Genomic DNA, 16,523 nt, shown 5'->3' on the forward strand with positions numbered 1-16,523 from the left:
CTGTGAAACTCTAAGCCTTGGGCTAAGAAAGTTCTCTATTTTTTGAGAATGTAAAGACCTGATAGAGATGATTCCAAGCTTGATAGTATTTTTGTGGTTATGAGATTTACCACAGTAGATGAAGATTAACTGTATGATTTGCTGTTTAATTTAAAATAACTTTTTTGTTTTAAATGCTCCCTATATGAAATTCAGTACTTTGCTGTTTCACCAATGTAAATTAGCAAAGCTAACACAAGATTTTTTTTCCCCCAAATGTAACCAAAGTTTTCCCAGTAGTACAACTTAATTCTTATGATTACAGAGTAGTGACTAAAAAAAGTGAAAACCTAATGGAGCGTGTAGGCGTTAATACTAGTTGCAAAACAACTACTTTGTTGACACTGAACTGCAACACTTAAAATATTTCTAATTAAAAAATCATTCCTTTATTTTAATATGTAAAACAGAAGTGGCTAGTATTGTGGTCTTCTCATAGTAACATCCCATTGAAAGTCATTAAGATCAAGTTTTTAAATGATGTATTTACAATTTTTCTCCTCAAATTTAACTCTAGGCTAAACAAAGTCTATATAACACACTACTAGACAGAATGCATGTCAGCATACTGTAATTAGCTTGTTACTGTGACATACTATATTTAACTCCCATCCACTGTAACCAACATTAAGACATTTAATTTAAAGAGACAATATCACAAACCTGAGCATCTGCTCCACCTGAGGCAAATTTTTCACCACCTTTTGAAAAAGCCACAGAAAGTACAGGTCCCTGAAAGAAAAAAATTAGTGTACAGTAAAATTACGCTATTACTGTAATCATGGTATTTTAATGCAAAGAGAAAAACACTTATGCTGTTATCTAATATATATAGTTTCTCCAATTTTAATAAGAGAAGGAACAATTTAACTGTAGTGAAATTTTTGCAAAACAACTTGATTGAAGAGTTAATGCAGCATCTTACAAAGATGTGCGATATTACAATTACTACAAATCAATACTAGGAAAATAGCGGCATTTTCCTTAGATTTTATGCTTTAACTCTGCAATGAAAAATTATGTAATATGTATTGCATCACTCAAGACAATGCGTTTGATTGATTCATTATTAAAAGTAGGGTTTGTTTTGCATTAAGAGGAAACGGAGAAAATGTCTGCCATTTTTCACAAAAGTTATCTTCCATAAGCTTCCCTCTCCTTAGAAAGCACTGTTTTTCAATAGACAAAAAGACTAATGTGCCAAACAATATTTTGACAGTCAAGAGAGTGAATTATTAATTAATTCAGAACATGTTCTATTACTTAACATTAAGCATGCTTATAATATTGACATATTAACTGCATGGTCATAGGTAAAATAGATGCATTTCCTTATGCACTTGTGACAAGGTGTATTAATACAACACTTTGGCTGTCCACTAAAGTTTGTCTGCAAGCTGCAAAACACAATGGCATAAATGTTACTTTCCTTTTGAAGAGATACTGAATAACCTATTAAGATCTCCATTTAAATAGGATTACTGTGTATACCTTGTGTCCATGAAGAGTGTAAATAAGTCTTCCTTCTAAGAGGTCCAAAATCTTAAGGGTACCATCAGTAGAAGCAGTGATGAGATAGTTACCAGAAGGGTGGAACGATACACAATTAACCCCTGCTCTGTGAACTAATTTACAGAAGACAATATTCAAAAGACTATAGATATCTACTAACAGGAAATGTACACTTTATTTCTTCGCTCTTTTCTACTTCCCAAAGAACAACCTACTTCATTTAAGGGAAAAACAACCAAAGCGCTGGAGCATAGCAGACTCTCCAAAGTATTTGCTTAGTTCTGTTCTAAAAATTAAAGAGAAGCATTGCAAAGGAATAATCAGGATTCAGTCTGGGTTTTTAGAGTTGCTAGACTACAAAAAGATTACTTACAAAATGCCAATGGCTTTTTTGTCCACTTTCCCCAGTAAGGAATGAAATAATAATCTAAATAAAATCACATTTTGTTGCGAAGAGCTCCATTCTAAAGAAAATACAACAAACTACATTGTTTTTACCTTTGTAATGCTGCAGTAGCTTGTTCATTCGAATATCCCACAGTTTCACTGTATGATTGGAACCTGCAGAAGCTATACATGTACCACTTGGGTTGAAATCCACAAAATTTGCAAATCTAAATATAATTAATGAAAATAGATTGATTATGTGTTTCCACAGAAATATTTGGAGATATATATATAAAAATATTAACACTGAGTTGCCACAAACTTGTGTGGAATCCACATGTATGGAAACTCAAATAAGGTATTTCAAGCAACTGAGATAAACATGAGAAAACAAGATGTGCAAGACAGATCAGACTGTATAATCTGTTTTTTGTTAAAAAAGATAGTATAATTGTCCTGACTCAAACTTTCACAGTTCATGCTGGAGTACAAAGTTCCCAGAAGAAAGTGCTGCAAAGAGTTTGTAAGCAGCAAGTAAAATAATTTTGTCTAAGAGCAGAATATCTAGCTATAGCCTTTTAGCTTGGAAGAAGGAGAGAGATGGCAGTCATAAAATTAGCAAAGCACATACACAAGATTAATATTCCATTGCATTTGTTAATTAAAACTCTGGTTGCAAGATGTTTCAGAAAACCGCAGATAAGTAAAAGCAAGTATTTTCTAACCCTATATAAAGGCAGGTCACTGAAGCTAACAGAATACTGTTTTCATCAAAAAGTGGAAAAGTCTTAAACTTCTCTTGTTGAAGCATCCAATATCAAATAGCATTATCGAAATGGAGGAAAAACATGAAAATGTTCGAAAAGCCAGGAACAATCTGACTTCTCTCCGACTTATTTCTTGACTATAGGAAAACAGCTGGATAAGTGCAGCCAGTTAACCTCTTCAGAAAAACGTGAAATTCATTATTTTAGTTCACATGGGTGGTAGGAGAAATTGATCTATTTTCAGATACAACATATATATGTTAACAACCCAAAACATGGATTTCATCTCATTAAAAACTACACACTTGCATGTCTCCTTTTTTGTAGTAACACTTACCCTCCATAATCTAAGAAGCTATCAATACAAGTTTTATTTCTCATATCCCAGATCTTAACAGATTTATCCTCACTGCAAGATGCCATTAGTCTTCCATCAGGTGAAAACCTGCAACATGCAAATGTATACATTACTAAACAACTGATACTACCTAGATTGGCATTAGAGACATAAGTAGCAAAACAGCAGAACCAAGAAAGTCCGTTTGGAATTAAGATGTGTAACACTCCAAGAACATTTGAATTTCTCGTATTTCTCATGGAGTAATAAAATTGAAAACTTTTTCCCCCCACTCCTCCCACTCCCCATTTCACAATCAGCTACAATGAAAAACAGCCATAAGCAAGAGAAAGGGGCGGGGCAGGTAACAGCAGCCTAAGTTTGTCACTTCAAATGCCAAAGATATTATTTTAGAAAACTATAGGCAAAAAACAAAGAGGACACAGTAGAACCTTGCATTCAATTTTAACCTACATATATATATACACACACACTCTCTTGTGAGCTCTCTCTAGACTTACAAACTGTCAGCAAAACATTCATGATTATTCCTAGACTAGCAGACTAGGTTTTTAAACAGGAAAATTGCTTTGTCTACAATTTCACCAATCCTTATTATTTCCCATATTGAGCAACTGCACAAGGACATTAGAACACTGTTCAAGAACTTCCACATATCATTTCTTAGAGGTTTTATTTTTCTTCTCAACAATCAGATACTTCGGAACTTTGTAGGGCTCTGCACTTCACCAGTGTTAAATTTCTTTTTCAAGAGGTTTAAATCAGGCCTCTCAGCTGTATATTTTCCATTAATATGGGAAAAAAAGAAACCAACAGCAAAGAACAATCTTTTCTTGTCTTTGAAGAGCTGCCCTGCCTTTAAATATGGTACGAATCTTAACTTGCAGTACAAAGACCATTACTTTTAACCTTTTCCAATTAGGTAAGCTTAACTCATTTTGACTCATGACCATTCTTCTATGCCGCTACTTTTCCAAGAATAGTTGAGAAAACCCCTACTGCGCATAATAAATCTAGAAACAAGTGAATGGTGTGAAGTAAGTTAATACAGCACAAAAACATCCAGGACTGGGGAAACAGACAGGATACTGACTGAAAATGAATACAGAAGACCTTATTTATCCTTTAAAGTAAAAGAATTAACAACCAGAAACAGATTTAATGTTTACACTTGTTAACACAGAGCAAGCTTTCAGACTTCAACTAGGAGTTTTATATAAAATATGTGTGTATAAGATTGATTTATTAAAATTTTATTATCAGTGATAGATCATCATTTATCATTCACAGATTTTTCTTCTCTTAGTTCTGCCCTGAGAAATAAAAACCCTTTGTTAGGAGTTCTGCTTCTTTACAAAGAATAAAAACAACACTTACTTGGCACAGGAAACCCAATGAGTGTGTTGGAATAGGGAAAACAAAAGGCGCTGACGGCGAACACTCCATATTTTTATTGATTTATCATTGGATGCTGAAACTAGAAAGTGGCCATCATGCGAGAAGCTCACGCTACGAACAGATGCTGTATGACCTTTCAGTACTGACGATTCTCCATGACTGGGGAAAAAAACCAACCAAAACACAATTATATTAAACTGAAAGAGTTTAAAACCCCATAAAACTCAAAGTTAACATATTTGGAATCTTATCCAAATGAAAAGCAATGTATACAGGCTAAATCTTAGTGCTGCAAATATTTTTTGCCTTATTGAAGTTCAATAAGGCCAAGTGCCGGGTTCTACACTTTGGCCACAACAACCCCAGGCAACGCTACAGGCTTGGGGATGAGTGGCTGGAAAGCTCCCCCGCAGAAAAGGACCTGGGGGTGTTGATCGACACCCGGCTGAATATGAGCCAGCAGTGTGCCCAGGTGGCCAAGAAGGCCAACGGCATCCTGGCTTGTATCAGAAATGGTGTGGCCAGCAGGAGCAGGGAGGTGATCGTGCCCCTGTACTCAGCACTGGTGAGGCCGCACCTCGAATACTGTGTTCACTTTTGGGCCCCTCACTACAAGAAAGACATTGAGGTGCTGGAGCGTATCCAGAGAAGGGCGACGAAGCTGGTGAGGGGTCTGGAGCACAAGTCTTATGAGGAGCGGCTGAGGGAGCTGGGGTTGTTTAGCCTGGAGAAGAGGAGGCTGAGGGGAGACCTTATTGCTCTCTACAACTACCTGAAAGGAGGCTGCAGAGAGGTGGGTGTTGGTCTCTTCTCCCAAGTGACTAGTGACAGGACTAGAGGAAATGGCCTCAAGTTGTGCCAGGGGAGGTTCAGGCTAGATATTAGGAAAAAGTTCTTTACTGAGAGAGTAGTGAAACATTGGAATAGGCTGCCCAGGGAGGTGGTAGAGTCACCCTCCCTAGAGGTATTCAAGGAGCGTGTGGATGTGGCATTGTGGGATGTAGCTTGATGGGCATGGTGCTGTGTGGTGTTGGGTGGGTTGTGGCTTGTTGTTGTTGTGTGGCGTGGGTTTTGTGGGTTTTTTTGTTTTGGGTTTTTTTTTTTTTCCCCCCAGGTTGGACTCGATGATCTTACAGGTCTTTTCCAACCGTACTGATTCTGTGATTCTGTGATTTGTATATTAAATATTAGAATAACAGACTTTAAAGTAACTGTATTTAATACGACCAATTTTAGAAAACAGTGCAATTAACTAGCAGCATTAGCCTCCATACAGTATTTGAAAGAGTATTTATTATATTTTGATATAGTAATCTACAAAATGCTTAAGAGTTAAAGTAACATCAGTCTTTCTAAGATCATTCTGAATAGCTTGCAATCACTACTACTTGATAACAGTCTGAAAAGCCATGTCAATTAACATATTTTTTCCAAAAATACTTTTTTTTTGTTTCCTTCACCACTTGCCTCCCCAAGATGAAGTGAAGCCATGCAATCCTTATTAAAAGAAATATATCCTTTAAGCCGGAGAAATACTACCAAGCACAGTCCTACACCCATGAAATTATGACTGCTGAATTGCTATATTTTTCTTTGGAAACTACAGAATATTCAGTAAAGAACAAAGTAACACAAGAAGAATTGTGTTGCTTGTGCTCCCAATCTCTGTTTCTGTCAAAGCCCAGTCAGGGATGTGGGAATGAAATAACTTTTCTTGGGTAAAGACTCCAATATTCACATTGCACATTAATGAAACACATAGCCAACATTGCCCAGTTATACTCACATGCAAGGAATCCATAGTCTGACAGTACGATCTTGAGAAGCTGAAGCAAGTAGCTGCCCATCTGGTGAGAACTGTACACTGGTCACTGCTTCTGCATGGCCTCCAAATTTGTAAGCTCTGCATTGTGTCTTCAGCTTCCACACTATAAGAAACCTATCCAAAGAGGAGGTAGCTGGCAAGAAATAAAAGATATTATGAGTCCACTCACTGTTGTAAGAAAAATCAGAGCTAATGACTATGGATTTGGATCTACCAGTGAACTTACTGGGTATTAGGGGGAGGGAGCAGTTGTTGGGTTTTAACGGATACTTGGCTTGAGCAGAAGCCTGGCAGCCAGCAATGCCAACACCAGGCTTTTGGAAGGACATCAGAAGACTAGGAGGAGTAAAGAATAATTCTTAACAGGTAGCTCTCCCACATAGTAAGTAAACTGGGTTACAAGTACTTTAAAGATACAGAACAAAAAATGCAAAGCCAAACATCATGCACATGTCATTAAGTATGAATCCAGATTTGACGTTACCAAATACTAAGAACAAGAGACAAATTCTTCCGAGATCTCACTTTGATCTCTGAGACGGAATTTGTTTCAAGCATCAAGTGTTTGACACTGAAAAGACAGGACAACTTAAACTTAAGATATCATTTCTAACACTTCAGATATCTACACTAAAGTGAATTTCCAAGTATGATGATTCTGTAATCCTATTTAAGTATCGATTTTTTAATACTAACTTTTGTCTAGTTCAAAACACAATGTGAAGTTGTCGGTCTGATAATAGAAAGAGATGAACTTTATTTTTTTGCAGCCACTTTACAGGTGGACCATACTATCTACATTTGAGAAGGCAGACATAGCTTTTACCAAAGCTTCACCATTTTCAGGAAAGTATAAGCAGCAAAAGCAATGAGCAGTTGAATTAAATTGACAAGTATGACATTCCTATGCCCCTATTATCTTCATTTCTGCTAAGTGCTAGCATGCAGGTAATAAATAAAAACAAGGGATTCACACTCCCATCCCTCAATTATAGAATTCCTACCCCTAGTACAGAAAGGGAGGGAGACGAAGAACAGGGACCTCCTGGAAGTTGAAGAGGACATGAAAAGGATGGCTCTTCCCTTCCCTACATCTTTCAGGCACCAACATAGCACAAAGGAATGGAGTCTGTTTATTAGCACATGTATCAAGGCAAGTCTCAAACAAAATATTAGATAGTAAATTGTCCTTAGGGATTTGGCACAGAGATAGTATTCTTACTCCAAAAAGACTAGCTTCTGATAAAAGATGTGGGACCAGACTATCCCTACGCCCATATCAATAGGCCTAAATTTGACACAGAACTACAGGATATTTCCCCCCCTCTAACTTTTCAGAACTCTATTTTACAGCAGGCTCCTTCCAGTTGTACTTGAACGATTTCTTTTTTTCCCCTTTGATTCAGAAAACCTAGAGTGCCATAAAACAGAAAGGAAAAAGTGAAATATAAGCCAAAACAGAATTTGAAGGCATCACATTGGAAACATGGAACAGACAAGATTGATGGTTTCTATAAACAAATAAAGCATCAACTGCCAGTTACCCATGGAACACCAAGAGATGCCTTATGAACTGCATGAAGGCCATGTAATACCAGCCCTTTTTGCTTTCAGTTCTAAAAACTGAAGAACATATAAAAGATTACAATACAATAAATTCAAAGCCTGGTTTCTTGTAGCTTGCTCTCTCATAGATGGATTATCCCAAGGTTAATGAGACACAAGCAGTGACCTGAAGTTCTCCTTTCCCTGGGAGAGCCACAAGTGTCTTCCTTGCTCTCCCTCTGGACTCCCTGTTGCCTACGCTCACACGGCATCCTCTCTCCATCCTGACCTAGGTTTCTCTCTTGAAGCCACCCGCTCATTACCATGACACTCAAAGGCTATTATTATCTCTGATACTGCAGTTCCAGCTCAGCTGACACCACCCCAGGGGTGGTAGAGGGCAGAGGTTCAGGACCTGCACAGGAAAGGGGGAAATAACAGAGATCTGTTGCAAAATTATTTTCCTGAGGCACACAGGCTGATGTGAGTCTGTACCTGAACAGTATGTGAGAGGCATAAACCCAAAGGAAACTAAGACAAAACTCTGGATCTACATTCAACTTTGGCCCCTATCCTGCCAAGGAAATCAGGTTCCTTTGCCATTAACAAGGCTCAGCTAAGCCAGGCTGTTCCCTATTCAAGCAGGCTGAAATCAACTTTGGTGCATATTGCTAATGCCTAAGCATTTTGCTGTATGGTAAACATTTTATCTTAGCTAACCACAGGCGCTAAATACAAGAGTCTATAGGGTAATAGTGTTGCCAGCAATAATTTACGTTATCAATACTAATCTTAAAAATAGCTTTATACATGAAAAAGCTACTGTATAATTTACAATTACCAAATAAACTTCTCTATTTTTCTTTTTATTCCATTTTAAGGGATTTTGCCTATTTTATAATAATGCTTTTCCAATTTACTCAAGCACAGTATCTTAAGAATTGCTTCTTTTTTCCTTTTATGCATTTTTCTCCCCTCAAGTTCATGTTGTCTATGCATTTAAGTGTTCAAAAAGAGGGGAACAAAGACCTTCCAGGGTAGATTACACATGGGGTCCTATAGCAATGCAGAGGAGACACAGTTGTTACATTCTGTCAGCACTTGCTAAGTATGACAGCACCCTACAGTCTGACTTTAATTACCAGACCACCAGTAAATGGTCCACAACAGGTCTCCAAGGCTAATTTAAAGTATTGGAACTGAAACAAAAGAAACACAGAAGGTCCAGAACATATTTTTTTTTTTTTTTAAGATGGGCTGTACCACAAACAGTTCTGTTGCACATGCTCCTCAGAGAAAACATGACATAACCAGAACCTTTTTTAGAGCTGAAAGACAATTTGTCCTTGCTGTAGTAATGAAAATATTTGATCAACTGCAAAATACAACCAGAAAGAAGAAAGCTGAAAATTCACATTGAGCTGACTCCAATATGCAACTTAGTCCAGTTTATAACCTCAGTGTCTTTTGTTTCGTGTTTTTTTTTTTTTTTAAAATGTCAGTGCTTTCTGTACACAACCATCTTTAGCATAGATTTTTTGTGGCAATTCGCAATGAAACCAAGTTCAATTTATAAGTTGTGAATATTGATCGTATACATTTTCATAGACACATGTATATATGAAGACACAAGTTGCCACAACATGGGATTACCATTACACTCCCATTTCCCACAATACCAGAGTAGAGGCTATAAGAAAGTTGTGCAAAAGATCAGAAAAGACATACTCAGACAGGCTGTAACAGCTCGATGTACCCCTTGGTCACCCTTTTTTCCCCCAAAAATATCAAAGCATCCCCAATGTAATTAACTCTCCCAGTGCAAGAATTAGAGGTCAGAAGGAGTACAGGGCTGTGCACATGACATATATGTGAATATTCAAACACCACCAATCACCAAAAACCCCACACACTTCACAGGAACCCTGCAAATCTCAGTGTGAGAAGGTGCAACATCACAATACAAACATATTTAACAGTGGTTTGCAAGATTTCCTACTTGGAGGAAAACAGTTATTAATGAAGTCTCTGCCAAGGGAGCTGATCTGGGATTCTAAGCACAGTGCATAAGTTATGAGGAACTTTTACTAGCTCCCATGAAGTTCAAGTTCATCATGGTTTTTACTGTATGTACTTGCACAACTGGAAGAATTGAAAAGAGTCAGCACACTACCCAACATTTAATTATCATTCTGGATTTTATTTTTTCAAAAGAAACCCCAATGCCCTCCCATGTTTATTCAGTGTTAAGTTTACATTCAATTTCTTTTAAGTCACTTAAAATCAGTAGCTTAAAATATACACAAGTGTTCTCCAAACTTTCAAAGTCTAACAGAACAGAAAATCTTTCAGAGTTTCAGATTTCTGGAAAACCTGTACACACTGAAAAACAACTGTATTGGAATATTCCTGCAGAATTGCTGCAACTCAGTTCAAAACTAGTGGAACTTGAAATGGCAAGGTTTTTTTTTCTTCTCTCTTTCTCTCTCCTTCTCTAGCCACCCCCCCAACCTTTTTTAGTCCCACTGGGAACAAATTTAATTTTTTGTATTTATTTTAGGGCCAGGTTATTTACTTTTGGGTTTTTTCCCTTTTAGTTTTTAAATAATCACAAAAATAGAATGGGAGGTGGTGGGGAGAAGGAAGAAGGTTTCAGATACATACAGAGAAGATAACTTTTAAAACTCTTAAAAGGCAGATTCACTTAGACTTATTGCTTAAATAGATAAGGAACACTTTGAATGTCAGTTTTAACATGAAGGTAGTTCTTTATATGAAATGTAGTTTTTGCCAAGTCCTAAAAAAGTCAATTGTACAAAAGTTTCATAGTCTATATTCACACCATTTATTTACTTTCATCTGAGGAAACATGCATTGCACATACTACTTATGCTCTGCCATGTAGGAGAACTGAGGCCTTTTTCCTGTCATTTCTATTGTATTGACCGTAACAGTTTACAGCCAGCTTTTCACAAAAGCACATGCTTTGTATAATTTACTGCTCCAGTACATAATGACTGGCTGCCTTTTAAAATTTGATAAATGGTTTATAACTTCTAGGTCCACAAAAGAATTCCTTGCTGCAGAGTGGAATGGAATTTTTCAGGAATGTCTCCCTTATATAGTAAAGAAGTTCCCTTTTTAAAAAAAACAAAAAAAAAATCAGCTTAGGGAAAAGAACAAAAAAACCCCCCAAATTGCAAGTAATCTCCTAAAAAGAAGTTAAAGACTTAAACCAACCCATACCACACAGTGGCAAGCATTTTTAGCATGATTCAATGCTATATCCACAGCTCCAAGTTTTCTTCTTCTGTTCCCCTCCTATCTTAGCCTGCTTCCACAGAAATCTCTCAGCTCTTCAAACCCACTAAGGCTCAAGAATATGTCTTAATTTACTCTTGCTTTATTTGTGGAAAATCTTCACTTATTTCAGGTCTCACTTGCTCCGTTTTAAACCTTCTACCTACTAACACCTACAGCAAATACACACCTACTACATTCGTCAGGCATCCAGATTCTTATTGCTCATGAGCTCAAGTTCCTACCTAGCAGCCCCATGTCAAGAATTACTACACTGTGGCTACTGAAGAAAATTTATCACTTCAGTGAAAATAACCAAAAAACCTAGAATGCCTGAAACATTAAGGTAAGTGTTCCACTTAAATCATATAAAACTAAAAACACAGATACTAACAAGATTTTTTTTTTTCAAGTACCCAATATATCTATCACATCTACTGTCTATAATCACACTCAAAACAGATTAGTGACATGATTCAAAAATCAATATTCTTCAAAACTCAGCATAACAGGATACAGAAAACATTCTAAATAAGTTTGTCTGTGAACCACCTAACCAACAAATCTTGGTTTCCTCCAAGCTGCCTTTTGCCTTTTCAACTCCATTCACTTCAGCAGCTCCAGCTTCCCAACCTTACCTGAGGTGTCCCATGGTACTATTGTGGCTAGAAAGAGGCAGTCTATGCTGCATTATTTCAAAACTCTACCTAGGGCTGATGTATGCCAGCTGTTGCCAAAATACATGATGCAAAATAAAACAGCGCCTTTTCCTCTGTGTCTCCTTCCTCTACCCTGCTGATAGGCCAAAAAAAGAAAGGATACATGATATAGTCCCTAGGATGCCAGGCTTAACATGGAAGCGCTTACATGAAGGCAACATAAATATTAAATACATAGCTAAGAAACAGCAGTAGCTAATGCAATTCTGTGCTTTCTCTCCGTCTCCATTAACTTTAAACAGAATTCTTACTTATAGCCATCCCTATTTCTTCCCATTTGTGGTACCGCCAGCATGCCCTTGGTTCCACTGCTACCACAACTCTTCTCTAAATGCATGAGAGCTCCTGACTCATCCTCATTAGTTTTCCAGAATAGGCACAAGACTGCCAGTGCTAAAGTCCATCTACTAAAAAACCTTCCTTTTCTTCAATGTAATATAGCTAGTTGTCACCGTGAAACCCTTAAAAGCACGTAAATTCCCAGAAAACTGCAAAATATTCCAAGGCTTAAGATTCAACTTTCCACATCAATGTCCATTCAACCACATGCTACAGGACCATTACTTAAGGCGTTAGATACATATGTTATAATGTATCTGCCACACAGGTCAGTTAATTCCACTGCAAGAACCTTAACTTTTACTTCTGTAAGTAAAGATTCTTTACTTTCATGTAACATTATCTTGCAGGTTTAATGTGTATAATTTTTTTAAAGAAAAAAAAATCCCTCCTCAGTCCACTCAAAAGCCTTTGTTTTACCATAATCAAGACAGACCAGAGTAAGAAAATAACGGATCAAAATTTTACAAAAATAAAAGGCATTAGACCTGTATTCAACATTTTAGAAACTAAACACCAGTATTTACTTTTGCTTTCCATACAGTTCACCATAGCAGAGTTTCTACACCACTACAGATGCATCTAAAGACACTCCAAGGTATACAATCAAATGTCACTATCTGCTCACATATGTAAAAACCTTGGAGATCACAGTCCATTCAATCCATACTACCAGCAGCAATTATTTCTCAAACTTCCAAATCTGATTTTTATCTGCAGCATTACAAGTTCTCATTTCCACATCAGCATGCCCCACACTTGTACGATAAGCAGTAAGGCACTTCCCCGAATGAGGATGATAAATAGTCCCATCTTCTTTGAAATGCCATATAATAATTTCTGGGATAGGAGATCCATCTTTTGGGCAGCTCCTCATACCTATGAAGTCTTCATGCTCAGGGACTTCAGCACATAGCTCAGTTACAGAGTTAAATCTAATCTCCTTATTTGATGTGTATTCAAAAAATTGATTGCCTCCCTGACCATGACATCCGAAGAGAGAAAGGTGAGCCCCAGTAGGATGATGTTCTGGTAAGACATAGTCAAGGCATTCTGAAGCTATTCCTGCACTGCGGATAGCACCATGCCAGCCAGGACGGTCTTCTGGTACATGCAACTCGGCAAATACGTTTTTTAAATACCAGTTAAAACTCTTGCATTTCAAACGCTCTCTTAGTATCTTTCTTTCAGAAATATCTCCATAGTTTTCTTTTCTTGCTGAAGGATTTCTGTTGTAGAAGTGCTCTTTGTACTCATCCATCCACACCTCAGCAGCACGTGCTGTGTTCTGAAGGAAGTTCGGTCTAGCATACGGTGCACGCTTTGGAAACACATGGCCTACATGGGAGCACGGATGAATTTCCAACATGCCTCCACACTGCCAAACCCTAAATGACAGTTCTAAGTTTTCCCCTCCCCAAACATCCATTCCTGTATCATAGGTGCCCAGGTACTCAAAATACTTCTTGCTTACAGCAAACAAGCCACCAGCCATAGTTGGGGATCTGATTGGGTCGGTTTCAGATTTGCGCCTGAGACGTTCATGTTTAGGCACTGAGTGCCACTGGAATGTCAGCCGCCAGTCAAACCCCCCAATCATGGGCTCTGCTGTTTGCATGTAGTATTCAAATGTTTTCCAGTCAATGGTGTCAATGACAGGACAAACAATAACAGTCTCGTTCTCAGCAATCCTCTCGAGCAGTGGTTCCAGCCAGCCGGAGACGCATTCACAGTGGCAGTCTAGAAACGTGAGGACATCACCAGTAGCAAAGGTAGCACCAATTAAGCGTGCACGAACCAATCCTTCTCGTTTGTTGGTTCTTATCAAACGAACTCTTTTCAGACTGCTTATGTATTTTTCAAGTTCAGCCTTCAAATACACTTTATCACTCAAGTCATCAACCAGTATAATTTCTTTTAGAAGCACTGAAGGCGATGTTTCAAGAACACTATGTATCGTCCGCAGCAACGTTGACCAGGCTTCATTGTAAAAAGCGATTATAACAGATGTTGTGGGCAGTCTTCTGTAATTGTAAGATTTGGTTTTACAGCCACTCAGTCGATTATCTTCAATGTGCCGGTGGAGAGAGATTTTATCACTCAAATAGATATTAATCGCATACTTCTCAATCAGTTCTTCTTCCTGTTTCTTTTCCTCAGGACTCAGCTGCAGGCGAGAGGGCTTACCCCATTCTCCTGGGGCATAAGGATCAGGCGGGGATTTGTCATAAACTGGACGAGCCAAATCCACTGCCTCTTCTGCTCTGTCAGAAAAGCGCCTCTCCCATTTCCCTTTGGTGATGCTCTCCCCGGCGAGGGAGGCACCGAAGGAAGAAACCGACAGCTCGACCACAAAGTAAGCGATCATCAAGAAGCCGAGAAACACGCAGCTTTTGCGGACCCACGTCCATCTTCTCGCCAGACGGATCCTCATCGTAGGCGATTCAAAGCAGCCCCTAGCAGAGAGGAGCTCCGTGAACTGCTGCTGGCTCCCCCCCCCTCCGCGCCTCAGGACGGAGGGGGCTGCAGGCGCTCCCAGCTTCGGGCTCGGGCCGCCGGCCGAGTTGGCAGCCGGTCCCTCCGTGGCGGGCCCAGAGGTTTCCAGGGGGACCGCGGGGGGAGCGGGGCAGCAGCGGAGGCACGGAACAGCCCCCCGTCCCTCCGGCCTCGGCGCCCCCCTCACTTACTTCCTCCTCCTCCTCCTCTCTCGCCGCGGGACAAACCCCTCCTCCCGCCTTGTGGTTTGCTCAAAAAGTTGTCGCTTAAGGAAGGGGCAGAGACTCCTCGGCCCGCCCGGGCGGCGCGGGAGCCCGCCCCGCCCCCGCGCCCGGACCTGCGCCCGGAACTGCCCGGCGGCTCCGCCGGCTGCCAGGGGAGGGAGCGAGCCGAGCCGCCCCGCCCGGAAAGCAAACGGCGCCCGGCCCCGCCGCCGGCCCCCGCACTCACCCAGCCCCGCGGCGTCCGCGTTGAAGGCGACGCCCGTCACCGCCGCTCTGTGGCCTCGGAAAGGGCGGATCAAGACGGGGTCCTCCTGGGGGACAGGGTGCGCACCGTCAGGCTCAGGGCGGCCCCTCCACCCGCCCACCCCTCAGGAGCCGTTAACGTCCCGCAGGCGGCGGAGGCACGGCCGCTACCGGCTTCGCACCCTCCGCCGCCCCGGGCTGGGCGCTCCCACCGGCAGGTGCGGTGCTTGCACCGGTTGTAGCCGTGCAGCCCCCGGCGGCGCACCGACACCCGCCGGCCGCGGTGCCCGCTCACAGGTTGGCGGCCGCTGCTTGCCTGGCCGCCGGAGCACCGCCGTGCCTGCTCCCCGCCCCAGGGTCGGGCCCTTACCAGCGCAGAGGCCATGGGCAGAGCGGGGCGGCGGTTACCAGAGCGGGGCGGCGGCCCGTCAAAGCCCCCTCGCTCTAGTCACAGCCGGTCGAGCTCCGAATTCATCCGCGGCGCCAACAGCGCGTCTTTCGATTCGCCCATTCGCCGGCCGCCCTGCGGGGGCGGGGCCGCAGAGCCGCCTATCGGTCTTGTAGGTGCTCGACTCCCTCTTAAAGGCGTAGAGCCGCAGTGCCCCTCGCGTTGCCTGGCTACCGCGCGAGCAGGCGTCGTCTCCTCAGCGGTGTCCGGGTGTTCCCCGCCCGGGCCCGGGCCCGGGCCCGGGATCGGCGGCGGCGGGGCGGGGCGGGGCGGCGCGGCCTCTCCGGACGGCCCGGGGCAAATTAAATTTTCTTGTCTCCCAATTTGTCCGTTGGTTGGGACACAGTGGCTTCTGGTTGGGAGGGGCTGAGCTACCGCCGAGGCGTGCGGTTCGCGGCGTGCTGGAGCAGGCGGGGCCGGAGGTGGGAAACTCGACCTGGGGGTTGTTATTTAAAAAAAACCCAAACCACGGTTTTTCCTACCAACCTAAGAGGAATCCCCCAGCGGTGGGCTGGTTCTCTGCCAGGCGACAGCGCGGCGCTCTGAGCTGCACCGTCGGTGTTTCCTCTGGGCTGCCGGGGGAGCCCCGGGCCGCGGGGAGGCCCCGGGGGCCTGAGGCGCTGCCGCCGACCCGGCTGCAGGCGGAGCATGCTTCCGCTTGCCTACTCTCGAGGGCCCTTTCTTTCAGGTTAGCTGAAAGCAAACCTTGAAGAAGCATAATCCTCAAAGCTAGTGGAAGATCTGGCCCATGTTACCTCGATTTTGTGGCTTATAAATTGATGCAGGGTAGCTCTGGTTAACACCACAGACTGATTTTGCATTAAGCCAGCTTAGGTAGTATTGGCCTCTTATCATTTTCCCCATTGTTTCTTAGCCTGTTAGTCCTTTCTAGATTTCCAAGTCAGCGCTCATATTTGTATCAT

General features: G+C 41.5%; 2 protein-coding genes across 3 annotated transcripts in view; both read right to left on the reverse strand.

Annotated features, from left to right (window-relative positions):
- Window positions 1-15,575, reverse strand: part of POC1B (POC1 centriolar protein B) — a 58,851-nt gene extending 43,276 nt beyond the window's left edge. Inside the window, exons 1-8 of one of the 2 annotated variants that reach the window (XM_059815940.1) lie at window positions 15,523-15,575; window positions 15,136-15,220; window positions 6,248-6,419; window positions 4,441-4,620; window positions 3,043-3,150; window positions 2,050-2,165; window positions 1,531-1,664; window positions 703-771 (exon numbers count right to left, since the gene is read on the reverse strand). In XM_059815940.1, coding sequence (XP_059671923.1) covers window positions 703-771; window positions 1,531-1,664; window positions 2,050-2,165; window positions 3,043-3,150; window positions 4,441-4,620; window positions 6,248-6,419; window positions 15,136-15,220; window positions 15,523-15,537 — 879 coding nt within the window. In that variant the 5' untranslated portion in view covers window positions 15,538-15,575. The remainder of the gene's footprint in view (window positions 1-702; window positions 772-1,530; window positions 1,665-2,049; window positions 2,166-3,042; window positions 3,151-4,440; window positions 4,621-6,247; window positions 6,420-15,135; window positions 15,221-15,522) is intronic. The other variant, XM_059815939.1, reaches the window with a different exon arrangement.
- Window positions 12,866-14,623, reverse strand: GALNT4 (polypeptide N-acetylgalactosaminyltransferase 4). Its single transcript, XM_059815970.1, has 2 exons — window positions 14,076-14,623; window positions 12,866-13,955 (listed from the first exon to the last, which is right to left on the reverse strand). The coding sequence occupies exons 1-2, from the start codon at window positions 14,621-14,623 to the stop codon at window positions 12,872-12,874; spliced, it is 1,632 nt and encodes a 543-aa protein (XP_059671953.1). The 3' UTR covers window positions 12,866-12,871.
- Window positions 15,576-16,523: the final 948 nt, after the last annotated feature.

The sequence above is a fragment of the Gavia stellata genome, chromosome 4 (genome assembly GCF_030936135.1).
Source record: "Gavia stellata isolate bGavSte3 chromosome 4, bGavSte3.hap2, whole genome shotgun sequence".
NCBI classification, from domain to species: Eukaryota; Metazoa; Chordata; class Aves; order Gaviiformes; family Gaviidae; genus Gavia; species Gavia stellata.

Coding starts and splice junctions, on each gene's coding strand:
- GALNT4 (XM_059815970.1), bottom strand. CDS start 14,623: ATGAGGATCCGTCTGGCGAGAAGATGGACGTGGGTCCGCAAAAGCTGC. Junction 13,956..14,075: donor CTGGTTGATGACTTGAGTGA/TAAAGTGTATTT, acceptor TGCTACCTTTGC/TACTGGTGATGTCCTCACGT.